Raw genomic sequence first — 24,074 nt, 5'->3', positions numbered from 1 at the left:
TCGATATTACGTGTAAACACAAGACATAACTTCCGCTTTTTGTAACCTCTACATGTTGGCCATGTTGCTTCGGTCAATTATTTTTAACTTTAAGATCTAAGATAGTCGTGGCATAATTCAATAATTCACGCATTTTAACACATATGGAGATTTAACAGAATAGATGTATTAGGTTAAGAGTAAAGTATCGTGTGTGTCTTGAATGGGTTTGGGGATGTATTATTGCTGTCTATATATAGTTCACCTGGATAAGTGTTACTGAAATGTGCGTTTTATAACTTAATGACGGCTGTAAAAATGAAACGTGTTTAGATCTGCTGAGTATGCCTATTTGCAGTATACTTTACTTCTAAAAAATGGATGTGAATTTGTGATAAACGTTTAAAAAGCCGTGTAGAGTGTTATTTTTCCACTTTCCGAGTTTACCCGTCGTGTGCCTGTGATGCACAAGACAAACGTTACTGCATTGTGTGTTTTTGTATGGAAGCAAACTGTAAAGAGCGAAGTGTTTGTGCTTATCGCCTGTTAAATTTTTTTTTATCTTAGTAAAAGTTTTAAGATTTCACGGCAGTTTCCGTTTTGCGTTTTTGTCCCGTTTAATCATGGCATTCATAACTCGTTTCACACCTCAAACAATTATTCTGAGAGCAATTAGAAGAGGAAAGACCCCATTCAAACAAAGTGTCTTCTGCTTGCCACAGCCTTTATCGATGACCCGTGTTCTCCGGTCTCAGATTTCTTTGGCATCACATCGAGAACACTCGGGGACGACACTTTCAGGTAATGTCTACAAAGTAGCAGAAAAAACAGACCTATATGTCAGTTGAAATTCTCTTCAGAAATCGACTTATTTGCGCCGTTTTTATTGATGAAAGATGTAAGTTTACTTTCGGTAGAAGTTACATTAACCAAGCTTCAAATCCACTTCATTTGTTGTACTTCGATAGCCATTTAATCATTTTAAACCGAAAAGTGTTTTCTTTTTTGATCTTTCCATCCATGGATCCATTATCTTTTGTTAAATGTTAATGCTTTTGCGAGGACATTTAACCATAAAATCACTGTATGAAGTTACTGTTAATCATAATATCTATTCAGAAAACAATTGCAGGTATCTCCCAAGATGTTTTTTTTTCATTGCTAACATTCCTTTTGAGATGTAGTATGTAATAATGAATCGATACACCTAGTTCTTTTAAACAACTGTCTTGCAATATTTAAACATCTTTAAAAAAAAAAAAAGAAGCATTTTCCTGTTTAATTTAAAGTAAAACCCATCCATCAGTCTATTTTCTGATCTTAGGACAGTTTTAGAAGTCCAGCAAAACTGGCTTATGGCAGAAAGCAGCCCTGTGTTTTTGTGCCAGATAGAACAAACAATATTTGGGAATGTATTTGGTGTGCAATTTAAATTCTTTTTCACAAACATTCCAATTTATCAAATTTAGCTTTCCAGTTACCACATTTCCTCATAGCTGGAACTCCGATACCATGCCCATGCATACATTTTTCTTTTGTTAATGAACATTTTTATTTCTGGTAGATTAATTTAAAATTGTATATCTTCAACATTAAGATCACAACAGTTACTCGGCTCGAACACACACCTGTGGTGAACTACGTTCTGAACACATTGGTCAAGTTGTCACGCTGTACGGATGGATACAATATCAGAGGTATTCTGTAATCATTAATTATGATTTTTTTATCCATGTTTTATGGCTTGGGGGATGATATAAAATAAAGTGACATATCTGTAAATGCGGGCTGTAGATTTCATTAGAATTTTTGTTTATTTATATATAGGCAAAACCAGTTTATAATACTGAGAGACTTTGATGGCCTGACACAGGTTATTCTTCAACAGAATGAGGTAAGTTTTTGTTGCAGTGTTTTCAGTCATATGAGTCAAGACTTTTAGAACAATTATTAAAGTGACAAAATAATCCCCAAAGTATTTTTTCTTCAATGTAACTCCTCAATTTTATTTAGCAGCAATTACAGACACAGCCCTTTGAAGATCAAAATTATTGTCTGAATTTCCCCAATAATAATTTCTTTTTTGAAGTCATTCTTTTTTTGTGTTGCTAAGAGTAGAATAGTGAATAGAACAAAGTTGGCAGTTTAAGTAATCTGGGAGTCAGTTTCTAAACTGTTTTATACAATGATTATTGAATGTAACCACTTTACCTTGAAACTTTTGTCATATTGATTAACACATGCAAGCAAGAATTTCATTGTACTCTGTACATGTGACAATAATCCATATTATCCATATTACTAAACGAGAATGGTAAACCGGATGGACGCAGGAACATGGGCCGTGGACGCAAAAGACGTAGTGCGCAGGCGCCACACAAAGCCCCCCTCCAAGCACCGGAAAATGAGAAATGATGCGCCACGCCCATAGCAACAGACCCATGCAACAAAGCGCCACACGAAACAGGACACACACAAAAAAGAGGATTCAGACCCACGACACACAAAGCACCCCTCCACTAACAGAAATAAGAAATGAGGCAACGCGCCCCTAGCACACCAAAAACAAAGGAGTCAGACTCAAGCGGCACATAGCACACGAAACGGTACGCACACAAAAATGAGGATTCACACCCACGACACACAAAGCCCCCCTCCACTAACAGAAATAAAAAATGAGGCAACGCGCCCCTCAAAGAAAACGCACGCCAACAAACGACGTCATACATGGACAACAAGAGACCGGACTACAATACATATACAGGCGCGACACCTGATGGGTAATAATACGAAGAAACCCTCCAAGCACCGGAAAATGAGAAATGATGCTCCGCGCCCATAGCAACAGACCCATGCAACAAAGCGGCAGACGAAGCCCATACCACACGAAACAGGACACACACAAAAAAGAGGATTCAGACCCACAACACACAAAGCCCCCCTCCACTAACAGAAATAAAAAATGAGGCAGCGCGCCCCTCAAAAAAAACACGATTACTTATCCATTTTACTCACGATAAAGAACAAACAAGTCATGCATTCACGATCAGAAAAGGCTCCATATTAGCAGTCAGTGCGATCGTCCTTATTAACGTTCCATATTACTAACGATAATGAACAACCAAGTGATGAATTCATGATCACGGGTGCAAAACAATACGGCTCGAGTAACAGGACCACAAACACGAACCCGCATGAAAAAAAACAATACACGTCGGCGCCTACAACGTGCTTCTGAAACCGTGGAAGAAAAAATGTCTCGGCTCCAAAAACACATGTCACTCCTTATTCAAAATACCGGTCCCAATCACAGAAACATCGGTATCCACTATGAAAATGAACAGTAAAAATGCACGTGACATCTGTCTTGCCAAACTATTAATTATAGATGAATGTACAATGGCATCCAGTCACTTACTCAACACCATTGATAAACTTCTACAAACGTTGATGAATAATAATATTCCCTTTGGAGGAAAGGTACTTTTATTAGGAGGAGATTTTAGACAGTGCTTAACTATTGCTCCACATGCAATGCGCTCAGCTATTGTTCAGTCCACCTTAAAATACGTGGACAATTGGCATTGCGTTGATGAATAATAATATTCCCTTTGGAGGAAAGGTACTTTTATTAGGAGGAGATTTTAGACAGTGCTTAGCTATTGCTCCACATGCCATGCGCTCAGCTATTGTTCAGTCCACCTTAAAATACGCGGATGACGTCATACATAAACAACAAGAGACCGGACTACAATACATATACAGGCACGAGACCTGATTGGTGATAATACGAAGAAACGAACAGTCCGCATATTAACAGTAAGTGCGATCCTCCTTATTACTTATCCATATTCCTAACGATAAAGATCAAACAAGTCATGAATTCACGATCACGGGTACAGAACGAGACGGCTTGAGTAACGGGACCACAAACATGAACCCGCATCAAAAAAAAACAATAAACGTCTGTGCCTACAACGCGCTTCTAAAACCGCGGAACAAAAAATGTTACGCGGACAATTGGCATTGCTTTCAAAAGATACAGTTGGTACAAAACATGCGATGTCCAGATCCAGAATATAACAATTGGTTTTTACAACTGGGAGATTGTACACTCACCAATACAGATGGACTTCACCCAGATATTATTACAATTCCTCAAGCCTATATCTGCGACGACTTAGTTACGGAGATATTTGGAACAGCAATCTCATTATACCAAATACCCCTTTTAACACAACGGACTATATTATGTCCAAAAAATATTAATGTTGATCACATAAATAACCAAGTCAGTGCATTACTTCCTGTAGAGGCACAGCTCTTTCTAAGCTCTGACAAAGTTGACTCTGCTGACAACAATGACCATCTTAATTTCCCCATACAATATTTGAACACTATTAACCCAGCCGCATTACCACAGCACAATCTTAACCTTACAATCGGAACAATAATCATGCTATTAAGAAACCTTAACACTAAACAAGGTTTATGCAATGGTACACGTTTAGTCGTCAACACCATGACACACAATGTTATTGAAGCAAAACTTCTTACAGGATCACATGCTAACAATTCTGTTCTGATTCCTACAATTGACCTTACAAGTTCTAACCCAGAATTACCTTTTACACTTAAACGGCAACAGTTCCCCATTAAACCTGCATTTGCCATGACCATCAACAAATCACAAGGCCAAACCGTGAACAAGGTTGGCATCTACCTCTCTGACCCCGTTTGTGGACATGGACAACTTGTGGCCTTCTCACGAGTTCGACGTTCATCTGACGTTAAAGTTAAGGTTATAAATGATCCATGCCAAGAGAAACTCATTCAAGAACAAGACACCATCTTTACTACTAATGTTGTGTACAAAGAAATTTTCCGATATATCTTTACACTGTGCCTTGCAATTTATTCTTGGCTTCCTATATGCGTCATCTACACCTTCACACTATGCTATATCTCATACATTCATCACGCTATTTATAATTACCCAACACCAGGGGTTGGCGAGCGAAGCGAGCAGGGGGCAGAGCCCCCTAGTGACCCTATAAACCTATACATCAGTTTAGTCAATTGATGTATCCAAAATGATATGTACATTACAGGTAGATAGTTGCTTGCATATATGAAAACACTGGCCAGTTAAGCTTAGGGTCACTCAATGATGTGTTGGTATGGGGTAGCCTTATGGCTTCCAGTATAACACCATACCCACTGGGCCACAACAAACTGTGCTTCATAAAATATATGAAGTGTGAAAATTGAATTTCCATGAATGAAGCAGTACAAAACATGTGCGTATCTGTACACTATTTCCTTTTGTAGCCATCCATTTAGTAAGACACAATTTCCATAGATGGAAATGTACATGAAACTGTTTCTGGAATATTCTTGAGTTTCTTTGTCACATTACATTGGATGTCAAAAATGTCTGAAAATCTTCGTCCTTTCATTATAGATCTTACCAGTTACGGCACACTGCACGATAACGTGTAGTGAATACACTTGACTTGAGCATTCATAGTTTTCATACTCTTTCTCTGTACGTTTAGCATTCATTTGCTCAGAGGTTGATGCACTTGCTGCTCCCTGAGCAGCTCTTCTTTTCACCACCCAAGCGGCCCGCTTCTTCTCTTTCTTTTGTCGGCATCTTTTCGCATTAAAATTGATTTAGAGTTTGTGTTGCAATTACTTAGTAAGTTTTCTTTAATTTTTCACTTAAGCTGACACTTAAATGTTCAATCTGCCTCAAGAATGATTTAAGATACGAAGAGGTAGAGGAAGTGACGGCGAAGGTGGTAAGGGTGAGAATGGCACCTGTACGCATGCGCTGCACGGCACCCTGCTGGCCACTGCTGAGAGTTGATTCTACAATAAAATAAAAATAAAAAGAGGACTAACCTTGGAGGTCAATCATCACCCCAAAAGTGGATAGTAGTCATCACGTAGTATATGTGTACCAAATTTCAGGTCAAGAGTTCAAACGGTTTGCGAGCTACAGGTGATTTAAAATCCTGGACAGACAAACAGACAGCCACAGTAGTGTGTTATATAAGAAGATTTTTTTTGAAGAACCAGAAATCACAAGGGACTATTCACAAATCAGGCGAATAAGATGGCTGATCCAATTTGTTAAAATTGATTTCTTAGCCTGGAAGTCATGAGCACTTGAGTGCGTCATGGCTTGGGACTTTGTCATGATGGATGATACACATGGGTCGTCTTTCGCATCTTCTTTCTCCTCCTTGAACTTCTTGTGCCCCTCAAAGACACTTGGCTTTTTCATAGCATCCTCACTATGGACCACTTTCAACAGCCTCACCGTTTCAGTATCACTTTACAGCACAGGCAACTCTACATGATCGTTCCAGGAATTTAAATTGTCACACGTTGTATTTCCTTTGTCATTTTATGTCTACATCTGTATCCAAATGTAGTGTCATACCAAAAATTCCATATTTAGTGAGAGACATGAATTTTTAATAGAAATGCTACCTTCTCTACAAGTATTGGAACAATTATTTTATCATGTATGATGTTTGAATTATTAGTAACTTTTTAAAATTATCAATGTTCTGATTACTTGCTGTTGAACATTTTGTGTATTTTGTGACAGAAATTTCCATCAAAAATATCAATTTTTTTGTAGATAATAAGTTTTTAAATGAAATAATATATGTATATATTTTTTCAGTCAACAGAACAGATGAAGAAAACTCTTTGTGACCTTCCCCTAGAGTCCGTTGTGAAGGTGACGGGTAAAGTCATTAAGCGGCCATTAGGACAGGAGAACATGGTTAGTGGTATTCATACCAAAAGATGCCATACTGTGGGGGGAATAAGTATTTGATCCCCGGCTGAATTTGTAAGTTTTCTCACTTACAAAGAAATGAACAGTCTGTAATTTTTATGGCAGTTTCATTTTAATGGCACATGTACAGGCCCATGGTGATTCAGAGGTTCACTGGCAAACTTAAGATGGGCCTGTACATGTGCCTTCTTGAGCATGGGGACCTTGCATGCGCTGCAAGATTTCAATCCATTATGGTGCAATGTGTTATCAATGGTGTTCTTGGTGACTGTGGTCCCAACTGCCTTCAGATCATTAACAAGCTCCTCCCGTGTAGTTTTGGACTGATCCGTCACCTTTCTTATGATCATTTGAGTCAAGATCTTGCATGGAGCTCCAGACCGAGGGTGATTGATTGTCATTTTATATTTCTTCCATTTCTGAATAATCTTACCAACAGTTGTCACCTTCTCACCAGACTTCTTGCTGATGGTCTTGTAGCCCATTTCAGCCCTGTGCTGATCTACAATGTTGTCACTGATGTCCTTTGACAACTCTTTTGATCTTGCCCATGGTGGTGGAGAGGTTGGAATGGAAGAAATTGATTCTGCAGACAAGTGTGCTTTATACACATAACGAGTTGAGATCAGGAGTATCTGTAATTGATTGATTGTAATCTGTGTGCCACACGGGCAGACAGCCAATCTGTGGGAGCCCGAATTCTGGTTGGGTTGTAGGGGATCAAATACTTATTTTACTCAATGACATGCAAATCAATGAATAACTTATGTAATGTGTTTTTTCTGGATTTTTGGTTGACAGGTTGACATTCTACTATAAAAATTAAGAGACTATTCATTTCCTTGTAAGTGAGCAATCTTACAAATTCAGCAGAGGATCAAATCTTATTTCCTCACTGTATTTACAGATTGTATAGTTCCAGTAACTTTGACTTGATGATGAATGTTCATGTTAGTGTTTATGCATATTGTTTGATCATCACACCAGAGACTTAATATGTTTAGCTTGAAAGTAATACCTTCCTAAAAACCTTTTGTAAAACAGCAGCTGTTTGTAAGAATTCTAATACATTCAGAAATTACTCATTCTGAAGAGAAATATTTTGTTGCAAATGTAGAATGATTAAGTGGGCATCATATGATAATAATCCGTTTATGTTTCTGCATATCTGTCTATACCTCCCAAAAATGAAGTTGTATTATGGGTTGATTATATCTACAGCTTCAACTGTTTCCTGCCCAGGTTTTCTCCCATCTCCTGGGGTTAGTCCTTCAGATAAAATCCCATAATAAATGTTGGATGTAATTGCTTGTTAATTTCTCAAGTTGGGTACTTGGTGATATTCTTGTTAGTTGCTGCTTTGTTCATCCAAAGCTATTGATAAGAGTATCATCCTGAAAAAGTTGTACTGTTTGCAGAATTTTTGCATGCATAGTTTGAATAGTGATTTTGCTTCTTTGTGTATTTAAACAATATTTTAAACACTGTGTTAACTCTTTGACTTTTAGAAAAAGCACGAATGTTCAATTTTTAAGTTTATACCAGCCGTTAAAAATATGGAATTCTTTATAAAAGGAACTTCTTGGCTATATTATATTTTTAGTTTTTTTTTTTTTTTTTTTTTTTTTTTTCACAGTCATTTTAAACAGAAAGGACTCCAGAAGTATATTTAGCTTATACACAGAGTGAAATGCAAGATCTGTTTGTCTTTTTAAGCTACTCAATATAGCATATTTTTAGGAGATGCCAACTGGAGAAATAGAAGTGGTTGTTCAAGAGGTGGATGTTCTGAATAAATGCAAAAGGCTGCCCTTTGAGATCAAAGATTTTGTGAAGGTATACCACACTATGACCACGGTCCTGTAAATTTTATTGAATGGATGTTGAATATGCTTTTTTAAAATTTCTTTTAATACTGGTTACTGTGTTGTAGAAGACAGAGGCACTGCGATTGCAGTATCGATATTTAGACATGCGCAGTACTCAGATGCAATATAATCTGCGACTGAGATCAAGCATGGTGATGAAAATGAGAGAATTTCTTTGTAACAAACATGGTAAATAAAAAAATATCTGTAAATGCAGTATGTGCAATTTCAGACGTACGTAATTTTTTTATTAACTAAAATCCAATGTATTTTTTACAGGATTTGTGGATGTAGAAACCCCCACTTTGTTTAAAAGAACTCCAGGGGTAAGAACAACTTTCCCTCCTGCCAAAAGTAAAAACAAGAAAATTACTGTCCTACTCTTTAAAGTCCAATAAAGCAAGAATTTACAACTGTTGGTTCATGTAGCTTTCATTTATAATCTTTCAGCTGAAAAATATTAATCTTGAATAAGATTCATCTATTTATTTTCTAATGCAGTGCACAAGTTTGTGACTAAACTACTTTGCATATTTTAAATATTCTTAATTTGTAATTAATTTGCAGTTGTATTTCAAAAGGAGTTTTCTTGTAATCTGGTTTAGATATTAGAATAGACAAAGGTGAAATCATATAAGATGGATTCAGTCTCTGGAAAGGTAGGTCATATATCTTACTTTAGGCACAGGATATAAAATTAGACTATTGTAAACTCTTCTCTCACTGCAGTCCATTTAATCCAATACATTAATAGATCCAGCATTAGTTTATGGTATGTGTCACAGTAAATACTACAGACCATCAGAGAAATTCATTTATTATTCACTTTTGTAGTTACTAGATATGTGAGATGTATATTTTCATTATACATCTTCTAAAAATTTACTGACTTGTACATAAATACTGTTTTTAAAAATGGATAGTTGTTCTCTGTTCCGTAGTTGTTTACTGGGCTCATGAACGGGTGCCTCATAGTAGTTTGTTTTAGTATGACATTGTAATAATCTCAGAGTTCCTGTGTATTGTAATGATGCTTTGACTTGGATCAATAAGGTTTATTGTATTATCCCCTTTCAAGCAGTGGTATATTAGTGAATAGCCATTAAACCAAATTTTCTTGTTTTAAAGACTGAATTAAACTATTCATTGAAAGTTTTATTATATTTTGTGTTCAGTTTTTGTCAGAAGCTAATTCAAGATTTTTCAGGCCTATTAAAAGTTTATAGATACAGTAGTTTAAAAAAAGTGCAACTATTGTTTAGTGGTTATTCCATAAATCTTAATTAGTGTAATTTAAGTCTGTAAAATGACTTCCAGGTTTAGTTACTACCTTACAACCAATGATGCTAGGAAAGACCCTGTCGCTCTGCGTTTCTGAATTGAATTAAGTGGGTGTTAGAATGCAATGTTCCATTTACCTATACACTATTTTTACATATAGGGAGCTAAAGAATTTGTGGTTCCATCCAGAGAGTCTGGAAAATTTTACACCCTTCCCCAGAGTCCACAGCAGTTCAAGCAACTTCTCATGGTAGCAGGATTTGATAGGTGAGTCTGTACACAGACTTGCTCTAATTGAATTTAATGTATGAACTAAGTCTGTACTGTGTTCTCATTTTTATTTGTTTATGATCAAACACTAAAACAGATACTTCCAAGTGGCCAGATGTTACAGGGATGAGGGATCAAAGCCTGACAGACAGCCAGAATTCACTCAGGTAATGCCGTAACTTAATATTAACATACTCAAAGTATTGTTTTATTAGCAACATTTTTTTTCTTATTCAGTGATTGTCAAATTTGTGTCATTCTTAGTTTTATGAATGCTTTGTTTAATTTATAACTAGATATTAAGCCCGTTACAATAACGGGCGCTAGAACAGTAGTGCATAAACATTGGTAGGAACAGTCTATATTAAATGGCAAGGGACCGTCTATTTTCTGTTACAGTAATACTGCCTTGTATGTGGCTGTAATATGCGTCACTGTATTGTGTGCCTTTAATTTTCTCTCGCAGTAATACTGGTTTGTATTTCCATAAAATGCCTGTAATTTTCTCTGACAGTAATACTAGCTTTGATGTCCGTAATATGCGTTTAATTTTCAGTCACAACAGTGGGTAATCGGCAGAGTCTCCCCAGCAACTGATGTAATGTGTGGCGTGCAGCTGATAATCGTGCTTGTGGCGTCTCTCCAGCAAGTACTGTGCAGTTCCCCAGCAAGTATTTTAATCTGTGCTGGCGTGCAGCTGATTATTGTATGTGTGACGTCTCCCCAGCAATGGATTTTATGTGTGCGAAAATAAATCTACTTTTAAAAGTCATCCTATTGTAATATCATGCAAATTCGTATATTTAGGAAAACCCCTTCGACTGACACTTTGCACTTTACCAGGCCAAGCTTCTTAATCGCAAATCTGACCTCGGAGTGAATATTTGCACAACAACAAACACTAATCCCACCTCTTTGAGGAAGCTGGTCTCTGCGTCTCAGTACCCGATTGGATTTTTCGTGCCTTATGTTTTAGATCTTACCTCATTTACCAAAATCCGATTGGATCAGCTGCACGATATTTTATAGGTCCCGCCCTCTCTGTGTTGTGTGACGCGTCAGGCGGCCTTTGAAGCATCGCACCGTGCCCCGCGCATGTGTACTTCATCAGAAGACACACACACACAGACACATGGACGCACACAGGGGTTTTATTAAAGAGGATAGTTTGCTGATTTTTAGAATTCAGTGTTCCGTAGAATTTCAGCAATTTCATATGTATAAAAAAACTTGTTCTGTATAATTTACTTAATCATAATACACTTGTGTAATTATTATTATTATTTTTGTTTAGATTGATATTGAAATGTCTTTTGTGGATCAACAAGGCATCCAGAGGTTGATTGAAGGACTTGTACAGTACTCTTGGCCAAAAGACAAAGGCATCATCAGCATTCCTTTCCCTACCATGACATATGCTGAAGCTATGGACAGCTATGGTGTCGACAAACCAGATACTAGGTTTGGAATGAAGGTAATTATAAATCATTAAACCGTGAAATGTGTATTGTTTAATTTATGAAATCCTGATTATATCTTACCCCTGCTAAATCATAACTTGTTTATAGTACAAGTCTCCAGTATATTTGAATGTTTCTTTTAGATAATTAATACAATAGTTATTTCATATAAAATACTAGCAGAGTTATTTAGTTTACTATTGTAAAAAATCTGAACTGAAGTTTTGACAACTTTAAGACGATGCTCTTCGTAATTCACTTGTGCAGATGTGTAGTTTTGAAGTAGTCATTTTGCCATCCATGAATACCATTGCCAAGAAGGGGTTTACATGGTTTACAACAATCTTTAAATAGGTGGTACGTGTTTAGGTAAACATTGTCAATTTTACAGCTATTAAATAAAAAGTCATATTATTGCAAAGTGAAAACTATCTGAATCTGAACAATTTGTATTTTTTGAAGGAACAATTCAGTCTTAACCTGGTAATAATGCATAATATTAGAATACAGGTCAAATTCTGTTATAGTGAATACTGAAGTAACAATGTTCAGAATAATGAATACTTTTTTTGGATGTAGACAAATCTTCATTCAGCATCATGTTTAACAGATTTTGTTTTAACAAAAGGTAAATTTCAGTATGATGGAACATTTTTTTCGACTAAAAATGGCCGCTGAAGATGATAATGCGATGCACAAAAATACTTAATGCCACACCTACACTTTTTCACGATGTCTCGGTAACCCTGCAACAGGCTGTCTTGTCACACCAAAAGAAAGTGACAGTCTGTTGTGAGATTTCAGGTCTCGGGCAGTTTTGGCAATAGTGTAGGCATGACAACCATACACATAGCTGAATTCTGAGTCAGTGCACCAGCAAGCTTCCACGTAGGTAGTTATGTTTTGTGTTGATACTGTATTGTTCTATATTGTTACCTTTATTTCTATAAAACAAATTTACATCTAATGTCTCATTTTCATTATGTATTCATACCTGTTTTTCTGTAGTACTAGGGTGTTGTACCGTGTTAGCCATTATGAATGTAGTTAAAGTCAAGCAAAATGACACCTCTTATTAGCTAACTAAAAAGATTGCAATATGCAAGCTTTCGAGGCAACTCAGGCTTGCCTGAAGAATGGGCCTGAGTTGCCTCGAAAGCTTGCATATTGTAATCTTTTTATTTAGCCAATAAAAGGTGTCATTTTGCTTGACTTTTCACCTGTTTTTCAGTAAAACAAAAGTTACAGCTAACATCTCATTTTCAAATAAAATACTTTTTGCAGTTTAAGAAGCACTGTTTTTATTATACAGCTATTGTCAAGCTTTGGTCACAGATTTGCATGAGAGACAGGAAGGTGCGTCTAGGTTTCCAAGGAAAACACTCACTTTACTTCAGCAATCGTGATAGGAACCACAAAATGTGCAATCGTCCTGCTTTAGCTCCCATCTTCAGATTAGAAGAATGTTAAATGTTCTAAACAATATGCGACAACCATGTTACATGGTAAGCCTCATCCTGCAGAGGACAACCAGTTACTTTGCCATTGATTTATTCTTTACCAGATGCAGTAGAACAGCTATGGAGCTGTCTTTGTACCGCCGCCTTTAGTGATGACGAATCGCAGATGACATCATTCACAATAGATTATGTATTTTCCCCGTATTCGTTATAACAAAATATTTTTATGGTCCCATGAATTTCATTACAACGGTATTCCACCTGTATTTGTATTTAGAACACAGTCCTCTTGTCCTAATAATAGTTCTTTGGAAATAGTCTCTGTTTTTGTCGCAGTAGGTCTTGGGGCTAACTTTCAAGTGTAATGGAGCTATTTTCTTAATTGAATTTTTGTGGGATCCAATATTTTTAGATTTATTAATTAGTATAATAGTTAATAAAATTTACTGCTTTCTAATCCCAGATTATTGACCTTCAAGACTGTTTCAGAGACACCAATATTAAGTTTATTAAAGATGCATTGATTGGTTTGAATGGATCTGTTAGAGGTATATGTGTACGTGAGGGATTGGTAAGTAGAAGTTTTACATTTTATTATGATGTACTGTATTTTATATATACTGTATAATTTTAGAAGTATTTCAGTTATCAATCAGATACATTGTTTAGGTTGAATAAAAATTTTGGTAAAAAAATCAAAGTAAACCATTATTTACATCAGCTATTGAAATAACTGGATGCATTTCTTTGTGAAAATTGAGAGATTTAGAGCTACCTCAAGCAATGAGCTGCTGGCTTTGAAAATTGAAGTTTTGTTTTTAATGAGCCTCTCCAATCAGTGTATAAAAGTTGCAACAAAACTGTTTGAGATTCAAAATAAAGAACTTTGTAGATAATAAAACTGAAGTTTAAAACTGAGTGGAACATTTTCTCAGCTCACGGAGTGTTACATTTCTAAACCAACCCAAAGCCTCATGAAGACAACACACAAAGTAGGGGCAGTGCTTTTGAACTGCAAAGATCAAAATCACTGTTCTTGTTACCCTGGTCTGACAGAGCAAGCTCCTGTTTACAATGAACTGTCTACAGTAAAAGTTTCATAAAAAATAAACTCTATTAGACATATAAATAAGTGTTGTGTGTGCAGAGAACACATTGCAAGTTTTAAAAATAAAGAGAACCTGATTCAAGAGAAAAACCTTTCTATAGCATCAGACTATACATTGATATTCAGTGGCATCAATGGTTGAATGGTAAATGTGAACGATATGTTGTTGCAGGTGCTGTGTATACTCTCTGTTCACCTTCTGATAGCACATCTAAACCAATAACTAAAGAAATTGAACAGTAATGTCTAATTGAAAATGAAAACCTGCTGTGACAAAATAGTATGTTGTATATCCATAGGCCACAATGCTGATCTGAACTCTGTTTGTTGTTGTTATGTCATATAGTGATGCAATCGTTAAATTGACAGAAAGATACTGTAGCAGACAGAGGTACTTTTTGAACTTGTGGACCCCTCTAACTGCGGTGGTCTACGTGTTGTCTGTCTGTTTGTTTCAGCCATTGGCAGTGGTTAGTAATTATTATTCAAGTTACCATATAATAATTTGTTGTAAACATTTGAAACCTTTCCTGGATGTGTAATTTTAGTTATCTCTTGACCAGTTTTTATTATCCTTTTAAACTCCACACAAGTTTTTACTAGTTTTGTACTTGCTCAGGTATTCTGTATACTGAAACAAACATTAACTCTAATAGAACTAAATGCATTTTGTTTTACTGGTATGTAATAAGTTAACCTGTCTTAGACATGTGTTTTTAACATCAGAGATGGGGAAAAATGGTCTAGCAATTGATACTGAACATTCTTTTTTGTATTATGGACTTTTATTCTGGGCTTTACATACTGTACATTAGCTGTGGATTTAATTTTTAACAAATTTTCAAAATATGCAGTATCATTATTTTTCCTCTTTGATTTGCATCTTTTAATTGCAGATTTTTTGCATTTATTTTCAGGAATACCTTAAAAGTAAAGATTTCACTTACCTGCAAGAAAATATAAAGATGGATTTTAATCAGGTATAATTATTGTTAGGTGTGCAAAAAATCTGCACCACACTAATAGAACTTATCCATATATGCTATCCTGTTAAATTTCTGAGACAAATGCTAAATGTCAACACACAATACTCTAGCCAGCAATTTTTCAGGTCAAGACCTAATAATTATTGTACTTTTACTGGGTCAGTTTGTGTCAGCAAAGTTCTAATGCTGGGTCAAGTACATAAAACATCACAACAGTTAACATGGGTACTACATAGCAGCTGTCTGAAAAGCCAAATGAGTTTTAAGAGTTAAAGCAGCAAGCTAGGAACGTTTCCCCCCCCCCCCCCCCCCCATTGTCGTGTGTGGGTGTGTAAAGTTTATAGCTGTATTAGCATTTGCAAGCATAATTATGTTATTTTAAGCACATTTTCTTGTAAAATACATATCCTATTGTCCTTTAACAACTGCTTAATATAAATTAAAATCTATTATCTGGTAATTGTTTAGAAAAGTAAAAGATGTGTATTGCAAATAGTTTTGCTTAATTTCATATGTTAATTTCTTACAGGAAGTGAGTGTAGTATTCCTAAAATTAGATGGATCTTGGAAATCTCCACTTAACAAGCATCTTACAGAGGATCAAAGAGAAAAGATCTGCCAAGTGATGCTTGCCAAACCAGGCGATGTCTTAATCCTTGCAGCAGGAAAGCATGAAATCACAGTAAGCATAATTGGTCCAAGAACATAAAGGCATGTTCTTAAGTGTTTATAAGATATTATGGGTATTTCTGACATGTGTAGATACCCTGCCATAGGTTGTATTTACAGCTCTAATTATTATTTATTAGTGTCCTTTGAGAAACATTTTTAAATTGCAATGTAAAATATGTATTTTATTGAACACTTCATTATTTTAAATGAGCAATTAAGGGGACACACTATATTAGTTTTCAGGGTTTACAGTTTTATCAGAAACTTATTTACTCCTGTTAATCTTGATTATTTTTGATACAGAATATCATATTTTGCTACATCCTCTAATTAGACATATATAAACAAAAGACCCATGTGTGTATGAAGCAGTCCACTCTGCTCACACTCAACCAAAGCCACTAGATTGTGCATGCATGCATGCACTTTTACATTTTTTTGGCACTTGCATTCACCTCACTTCTCAGTACGAAAGACCTGTGTGCAGCAAACACCGTTGTGCTGATGACACAGATGAAGGGACACATCGAAACACCATGGCTCAAGAACGTGCAAGTGAAACACCTCAGCAACGGAGGGCAAGGCTTGAAGTTTTCACTAAAAACATTGTCTATCTGGAGGTATTTTCTCAAGACAAAAATTAATAGGACATATATGCCAACGATACTGCTAAGATATGTTATCCTCAGTGCATTTTTACAAAAGCCAGTGGAGGGCAGCAAGGACAGGTGGGTCCACATTCTCTGCCCTGGGTAATTTTTAAGAGTTAGTCAAAACCTCTCAGAGTTCACAACAATAGTTGTACTACTAGAGAGTGTTCGGGTTTTTTTTCTCCCGAAGACCACACGCAGGTAGTTTAATATATTTTAACATTTTCCAGTTTCCATCTCTGGTTTTCGGGACAGCTAGTCCATTACCAGAGACTTTTTTGCACACGCTAGTAGTATCTTTTTATATACAGGTTTTTTTTTTTTCCTTTTTTCAAGGTGTGCAATTCCAAATATCGTGTTTGCTTTATGGGTAGCCAAGGAGTATTCAAACTTGCAGTCATAATTGCAGAAATGCAGCTACCAGTGCATTTGGCAGAAAATCAAAATTGTCTGCTGTGTTTTCTGTACTAAATACAGTAGAAAAGAGAAAACAGCTTTTAGTTTTGATTAACTGCCAGCCTATGTCCGCACCTTGCTACCATCAATCAGTCAATATTTTACATAGCACACTTCATAGAGGGCACAATAAAGGGCACTGCTAAAACAAAAATGCAATCATCTGTTTAAAGATCCAGATTTTATCACAGGAATCTTGCAGATATGTAGTCTAACATCAATGCTTTATAATTTCTGCATGGTGTTTTTTCAGTATAAAATAGACATGGATGTGATTTGTGGACTGCATTTTAAAAATTCTCAGCCTATTTCCCTGAAAAACTACTTCACCTTATAAATATGTGGAAATTTTAGGTATTTGAATTTTTTTTTTTTTAATAAATGGGTATTTCACTGCATGTCTGCCTGTGCATATCACTAGTGGATTGTATGGTAAACATGCAAATTAGGCAGCTTTCAGATTTCATGGATCATGTTGGAGTGCCGAGTTTCAAAGCATAGTTGTATGGTTCAGCTTTTTCATTTTCTGAGTTTTGCTGTGTTACACTGTATAACTTTCTTTCTTATACTCCATAGAGTATTTACATCTCTTAACCACCTGTCTTTCATAAATGCAAGTCTGGCCATGGAATGCATTGGTTTTAGGTGGGCACTAGATAGTAATTATCAGTCTATTAGGACTATTATTGGTTAGAACCAAACTTGAATTTGGCAGTGTAAACACTTCAGAATCCGTGAGATACCTGAACAGATGTGCAATGTAAAAATGGCATTAATGATCAACCCTCTTTTTTTTATACCTATTCCATAACCAGGGGAATTGAGTAATACAGTACTGTATGCAGTATTTATATAAAAAAAAAAAAAAAACACCTAGTGGACATGGCATGAGTTGTGCTAACTAATTCTATAAAATCTTTAGTGTGCTGCTCTTGGGAAGCTGAGACTCCAGTGTGCAGACCTTTTAGAGTCAAAAGGAATGGCAGTAAGGAATCCTAACACCTTCCACTTCTTGTGGGTTCTGGACTTTCCCCTTTTTCTTCCTAAAGATGAAGACCCAAGCCAGCTGGAGTCAGCTCATCATCCCTTCACTGCACCCCATCCCCAGGATAGTCATCTAATCTATATTGATCCTGGAAAGGTAGTAGCTTTATTAGTGAGACTACGTTACAAATGTGGAAGAGTTAAAACTACATGTTTGTTTTATTTTGTGCTTGTCTATAGGTTCGAAGCCAACACTATGACTTGGTTTTAAATGGATGTGAAATTGGTGGGGGATCTATACGAATACACAATGCTGAAATGCAAAAGTACATCTTGCAAACGATACTGAATGTAAGTAAATCATGGATCATGATTTACAGTAATTTAGTTAAAATAATATTTACTAACTAATATTTGACATTTGATTTACAGGAGGATATCAAATTACTTTCTCACCTCATTGAAGCTCTAGATTGTGGAGCTCCACCTCATGGTGGAATTGCATTGGGTAAATATTGTGATACATCATTTTCTACTGAACAAAATGGAATTTTAGTATTTTGAAGAACTGTGCTTAAGAGCCCCAACAAATAAGCATTTCTTCTTTTTCAGTGCTGGTCTTTCTCTTCAGTATTGAATAACAGCAACATAAAATCCAAAAATCCAATTTCCTATCCTAACTTTACCATTCCAAATTTCTAGGGAACCATAGTTCTTCTTGGCAAAATCAGACACTAGATGGTAGCACACCGTGGACAGGATGCTGGTCAAATGACATCCTGGAAGCTAATTAACCTAACCTATGTGTCTTAGAGATATGGATGAAAACCTAAATATCTGGAGAAAGTCCACAGCTATGCCACACACCATATAGTGGGGGAATTTCTGTACATATTGGAACGCATCAACATTTTTTCAGTAAATATATTTCCACTGATGCTATTCACATGAAATTCTCACCAAACATCAAAAAATGTCATCAGAAGAGATCCACAAATATAAACAACTCACATTAAAGGCCATAAAGTTGTGTGAAATTTATTCACATATATATAATATACAGTGCATCTGGAAAGTATTCACAGTTCATCACTTCTTCCACATTTTGATATGTTACAGCCTTATTCCAAAATGGATTAAATTAATTTTTTTCCTCAGAATTCTACACACCACCCCATAATGACAACGTGAAAAAGTTTACTTGAGATTTTTGCAAATTTATTAAAAATAAAAAAAATTGAGAAAGCACATGTACATAAGTATTCACAGCCTTTGCCGTGAAGCTCGAAATTGAGCTCAGGTGCATCCTGTTTCCCCTGATCATCCTTGAGATGTTTCTGCAGCTTAATTGGAGTCCACCTGTGGTAAATTCAGTTGATTGGACATGATTTGGAAAGGCACGCACCTGTCTATACAAGGTCCTACAGTTGATAGTTCATGTCAGAGCACAAACCAAGCATGAAGTCAAAGGAATTGTCTGTAGACCTCCGAGACAGGATTGTCTCAAGGCACAAATTTGGGGAAGGTTACAGAAAAATCTCTGCTGCTTTGAAGGTCCCAATGAGCACAGTGGCCTCCATCATCCGTAAGTGGAAGAAGTTCGAAACCACCAGGACTCTTCCTAGAGCTGGCCGGCCATCTAAACTGAGCAATCGGGGGAGCAGGACCTTAGTCAGGGAGGTGACCAAGAACCCGTTGGTCACTCTGTCAGAGCTCCAGAGGTCCTCTATGGAGAGAGGAGAACCTTCCAGAAGGACAACCATCTCTGCAGCAATCCACCAATCAGGCCTGTATGGTAGAGTGGCCAGACGGAAGCCACTCCTTAGTAAAAGGCACATGGCAGCCCGCCTGGAGTTTGCCAAAGGGTACCTGAAGGACTCGGACCATGAGAAAGAAAATTCTCTGGTCTGATGAGACAAAGATTGAACTCTTTGGTGTGAATGACAGGCGTCACTTTTGGAGGAAACCAGACACTGCTCATCACCAGGCCAATACCGTCCCTACAGTGAAGCATGGTGGTGGCAGCTTCATGCTGTGGGGATGTTTTTCAGCGGCAGGGACTGGGAGACTAGTCAGGATAAAGGGAAAGATGACTGCAGCAATGTACAGAGACATCCTGGATGAAAACCTACTCCAGAGCGCTCTTGACCTCAGACTGGGGCGACGGTTCATCTTTCAGCAGGACAACGACCCTAAGCACACAGCCAAGATATCAAAGGAATGGCTTCAGGACAACTTTGTGAATGTCCTTGAGTGGCCCAGCCAGAGCTCAGACTTGAATCCGATTGAACATCTCTGGAGAGATCTTAAAATGGCTGTGCACCGACGCTTCCCATCCAACCTGATGGAGCTTGAGAGGTGCTGCAGAGAGGAATGGGCGAAACTGGCCAAAGATAGGTGTGCCAAGCTTGTGGCATCATATTCAAAAAGACTTGAGGCTGTAATTGCGGCCAAAGGTGCATCGACAAAGTATTGAGCAAAGGCTGTGAATACTTATGTACATGTGATGTCTCATTTTTTTTATTTTTAATAAATTTGCAAAAACCTCAAGTAAACTTTTTTCATGTTGTCATTATGGGGTGTTGTGTGTAGAATTCTGAGGGGAAAAAAATGAATTTAATCCATTTTGGAATAAGGCTGTAACATAACAAAATGTGGAAAACGTGATGCGCTGTGAATACTTTCCGGATGCACTGTATATAATATTATATATATGTAATATGTATGTGTGTATATATATTATATGTAAATATATAAAATAAATGTTGACACACTCAATACTTATTTCCCCCAACTTTATACTGTATATAAGTTAAAAAGTGGAAAGGGTTTAATTTTTTATAATACTGTATTTTTTTTTTTTTATATAACCATGTACAGTGTAGTGGTGGTCTATTTGATACCTGTTTGATACCTCCCAGCCTTTAGCATCCAGGAAAATAGATATTGACTAGACTAAAACAAAAGCTATATTAGGTGTCTAGGTGGTTATTTGCATACTTGCAGATGTTTATCTATTTGTTGTACAGTACATTAAATGAAAGGACATTGGATCTATTCAAAATGCTTTATGCACCTCATGTGGCTGTGAAAACTTCTTGCATATAGCCTTGTTTAATATGATGGTGAAAAAGGATGGACTGTAAACAAATTTTGAAATGTGCCTCTGCCCAACTACTGGCTTGTTGGAACAGTCTTGAATATGCTGCATGCATTAGTGTAGTTTGTTGTTGTACCAAGGTGATTGGCAGATAATTCTTTTATCTGGTTTATTATATTACACTTGCTAAAACAAAAGTCTTGTGAGGTAGCAAGGTTACATGCTTTTGACCATAGATATATGTGTCGAATAAGGTAATAATATTTAGTCCTACGTAATCTCCAAGCAAATGGGCAATGGAGGTGGTTTGGGCGTGTAGTCCCCCATGGGAAAGTACAAGTTATGACCCACTAGGCCTAGGAGGATAAAAGCAAGAATTAGCTACTGATAGAGTTGCCTGGTCTGTGCTACTCGGCATGACCCTTACCAAGATAGGCTGAATGAAAATAAAGTGAAATGGATTTTGCTTACCTGTTCTCTCTATGGTTGTATGGGTTTTTATTTTGTACTCCAGTTTCCATTCCTTATTCCAAAGCATTGGGATAACTAAATACTCCACATTGGCATGGCATGAATTAGTGTGATTGAGTGGTACATGGCATTGGTTCCTGCCTTGTACTTGATGCTGTTAAGGGCAGGTTCCAGATTAGTTCTAAAAAAATTTTTATTAAGCAGGTTGAATTAATTAGTCATTGTGTCTATTGGATTAAAAAATGTCTGCAGATGGTACTTCCTGTTTCTAACCAAGGTAAGTGTTCTGAATAAATAGTGTTTTTTTTTTTTTTTTTTAAGGTACAATAGGGGATCTACTGTGTCTTTAGTGGTTTGTCATATTGCACATTTGTCAATATATTCTGACTAAGGCCACTAGAGGTCAGTCAAGAATGGCTTCAGCTGTGAGAATAGCTCAAAAGAAGTGGTAAATAAGTGATCTAGTTGATGTAGCCAGAAAAATCCACATACATACAGTACATACATACACAGGCATGCTTTATACATCACACATAAAATGTTTGTAATATCGTTTTACATTAGTTTTCATTTTTCCATTTCAAAAAATTGTTTGAGACAGAGGTGGTTTATATATCAAATAAAAATTAATTTATTAAACTTGAATTTGCTTTAGTAGTGAGTTGTCGTTTTTCTCAGTTGATTGTTTGCATTTTTCAATGTATTGGGTGTAGGATTATATTTTTAACAAAGTCTGTATAAATATATGCTGTATCAAACCATTTTCAATTGTTTTACCCGTTGACTGCAAAAATGTTAGATTAATTTAAAAGAAACATTTCAGACGTTGTATTTTGCAGTTTACTCATTACATTTGTTTTAAATTATCAAGTCATTTGCTAACTTAACTATATATTGAAATAAGTTTTGAAATATAATAATAATGGAAACCAAATGTTTGTTTTTCTGTAGGTTTGGACAGACTTATCTCAATCATTGTTGGTTCTTCAAGTATACGGGATGTGATAGCTTTTCCAAAATCTTTCCGTGGGCATTGTCTTATGAGCAATGCCCCAGACTGTATCAGTAAGGAAGACTTAAAACGTTACCATATTAATGTTGCATGGTCAAATGTGAAGAAAGACAATGGAATGGGAGGACATTTGAGCCCTCCTATATGTAAAGCACAATCATGCAAGAAGATGACATAGTTAACATGGACAGTAAGATAGTGACCTTGATAAATGGTATATTCAATCCATTTTCCTTGTCATTTTAACACAAATATATGTATGTGTATGTATATATTACATAAATGTATATATGGTGTGTGTTGGATGCCTTTTTTATATTTCTTAACCTGATGTAATGATTCACTGCAGTTTGGTAAATAAAATATTTGATGATGTAAATAATTTAAGAATAAATTGAGCATATTAAGTGATGCCAAACTTTTTATAAATTGTATGAATTCATTTAACAATATTGCTTAATACTTTTTGGTTCCTAGATGATATTTTAGAATGTCACAAGCATTTCAAAAATGTACCACAAATGAAGATTATTATTAATATTGTACTAGGTTTGAATTTCTAACTGAGTTGGGAACTGCAAATGGACCTCTAGTTGTAATTTTGAATTACATTGCATTGTCTTTGTCAATTGTTGGTAGTCCTTAAAAAAAGGCTAGTTGTCTCATTTTACAGCAGTTATATAAAATATCTGACTTTTTGGACATTTTTGCATTTGCTCTAATATTAAAATGTATTTTTTTATAGCCCTGTGATTTACTGGTCCCTATCTACGGATGTTGCACCTTATCCACAGCATTTGAATTGGATTAAGTGGGTTTGAGAATGATATGCTTCTAGCTTATCATAAGTGAGCTATAAAAATATGACATAACATACCATTTACAAATATAGTTAAACATGTAAAATCATTTGACTAAGCAAAAGAAATTCTACAATTTCTTTCAAGTACAAAAGAATTCAAAATATCTATTTTTTTCATATTTTTTTATTGCATTTGCACTTTAAATAATTACATTTCTTTTAGTTTCTTTTTGGTATAATTATCCCTCTTCTGTTCACAACCTTCAAATCTTAATGTCTCGCAGAGAGAATTAGCATGTTCAAAAGTATGCAAACAAGCTTTTCTCATACTGCTTGTAATCTAACGGCATAAACTCACAGAAAGGAAGACTTAACTGTTGTCTTCTTCATAAACTTTTTTCATAATTTAATGTTTTCATTTTTAATTACATAATCTTAGGACATGTTAACAGAAAAATAACTACAAAATGCAAATCGGATATGCTTTTGCATTCAGTTATTGGTCTTTAAATATTTTTGAAATGTTAAGTCCTTTTGTCAGGACTTAAAAATTGGGTTAGAATTGAAGGCGTAGAGGTGATTGATCCACTAGGGTCAAGTGACTATAATATAATACAATTCTTGGTGTTTTGTAAGAGTGCGAATGCAAAGACTGAAATTAAACTTAATTTTGGTAGGGCAAATTTTGAACAGATGCA

At 35.9% G+C, this 24,074-nt stretch overlaps 1 protein-coding gene across 1 annotated transcript; it reads left to right on the top strand.

Moving 5' to 3' along the window:
* Nucleotides 1–62: 62 nt before the first annotated feature.
* dars2 (aspartyl-tRNA synthetase 2, mitochondrial) lies at nt 63–23,312 on the top strand. Its single transcript, XM_028811322.2, has 17 exons — nt 63–780; nt 1,577–1,676; nt 1,807–1,873; nt 6,680–6,781; nt 8,537–8,632; nt 8,730–8,853; nt 8,944–8,990; nt 10,106–10,212; nt 10,313–10,382; nt 11,510–11,689; nt 13,599–13,706; nt 15,161–15,223; nt 15,759–15,911; nt 17,930–18,148; nt 18,232–18,342; nt 18,424–18,499; nt 22,514–23,312. Exons 1-17 carry the CDS (start codon nt 603–605, stop codon nt 22,750–22,752), a joined length of 2,040 nt encoding a protein of 679 aa, XP_028667155.1. The 5' UTR covers nt 63–602; the 3' UTR covers nt 22,753–23,312.
* The last annotated feature ends 762 nt before the right edge of the window (nt 23,313–24,074 follow it).

This window comes from Erpetoichthys calabaricus, chromosome 10 (genome assembly GCF_900747795.2).
Source record: "Erpetoichthys calabaricus chromosome 10, fErpCal1.3, whole genome shotgun sequence".
NCBI classification, from domain to species: Eukaryota; Metazoa; Chordata; class Cladistia; order Polypteriformes; family Polypteridae; genus Erpetoichthys; species Erpetoichthys calabaricus.
The sequence above is the reverse complement of the archived record's forward strand: the minus strand, read 5'-3'. Positions and strand labels throughout refer to the sequence as shown.

Excerpts from the sequence above, each read along its gene's own strand:
- dars2 (XM_028811322.2), top strand. The coding sequence starts at position 603 with ATGGCATTCATAACTCGTTTCACACCTCAAACAATTATTCTGAGAGCA. Across the intron at positions 10,383-11,509 it reads GACAGCCAGAATTCACTCAG|ATTGATATTGAAATGTCTTT; the intron begins GTAATGCCGTAA and ends ATTTTTGTTTAG. Across the intron at positions 13,707-15,160 it reads TATGTGTACGTGAGGGATTG|GAATACCTTAAAAGTAAAGA; the intron begins GTAAGTAGAAGT and ends ATTTATTTTCAG.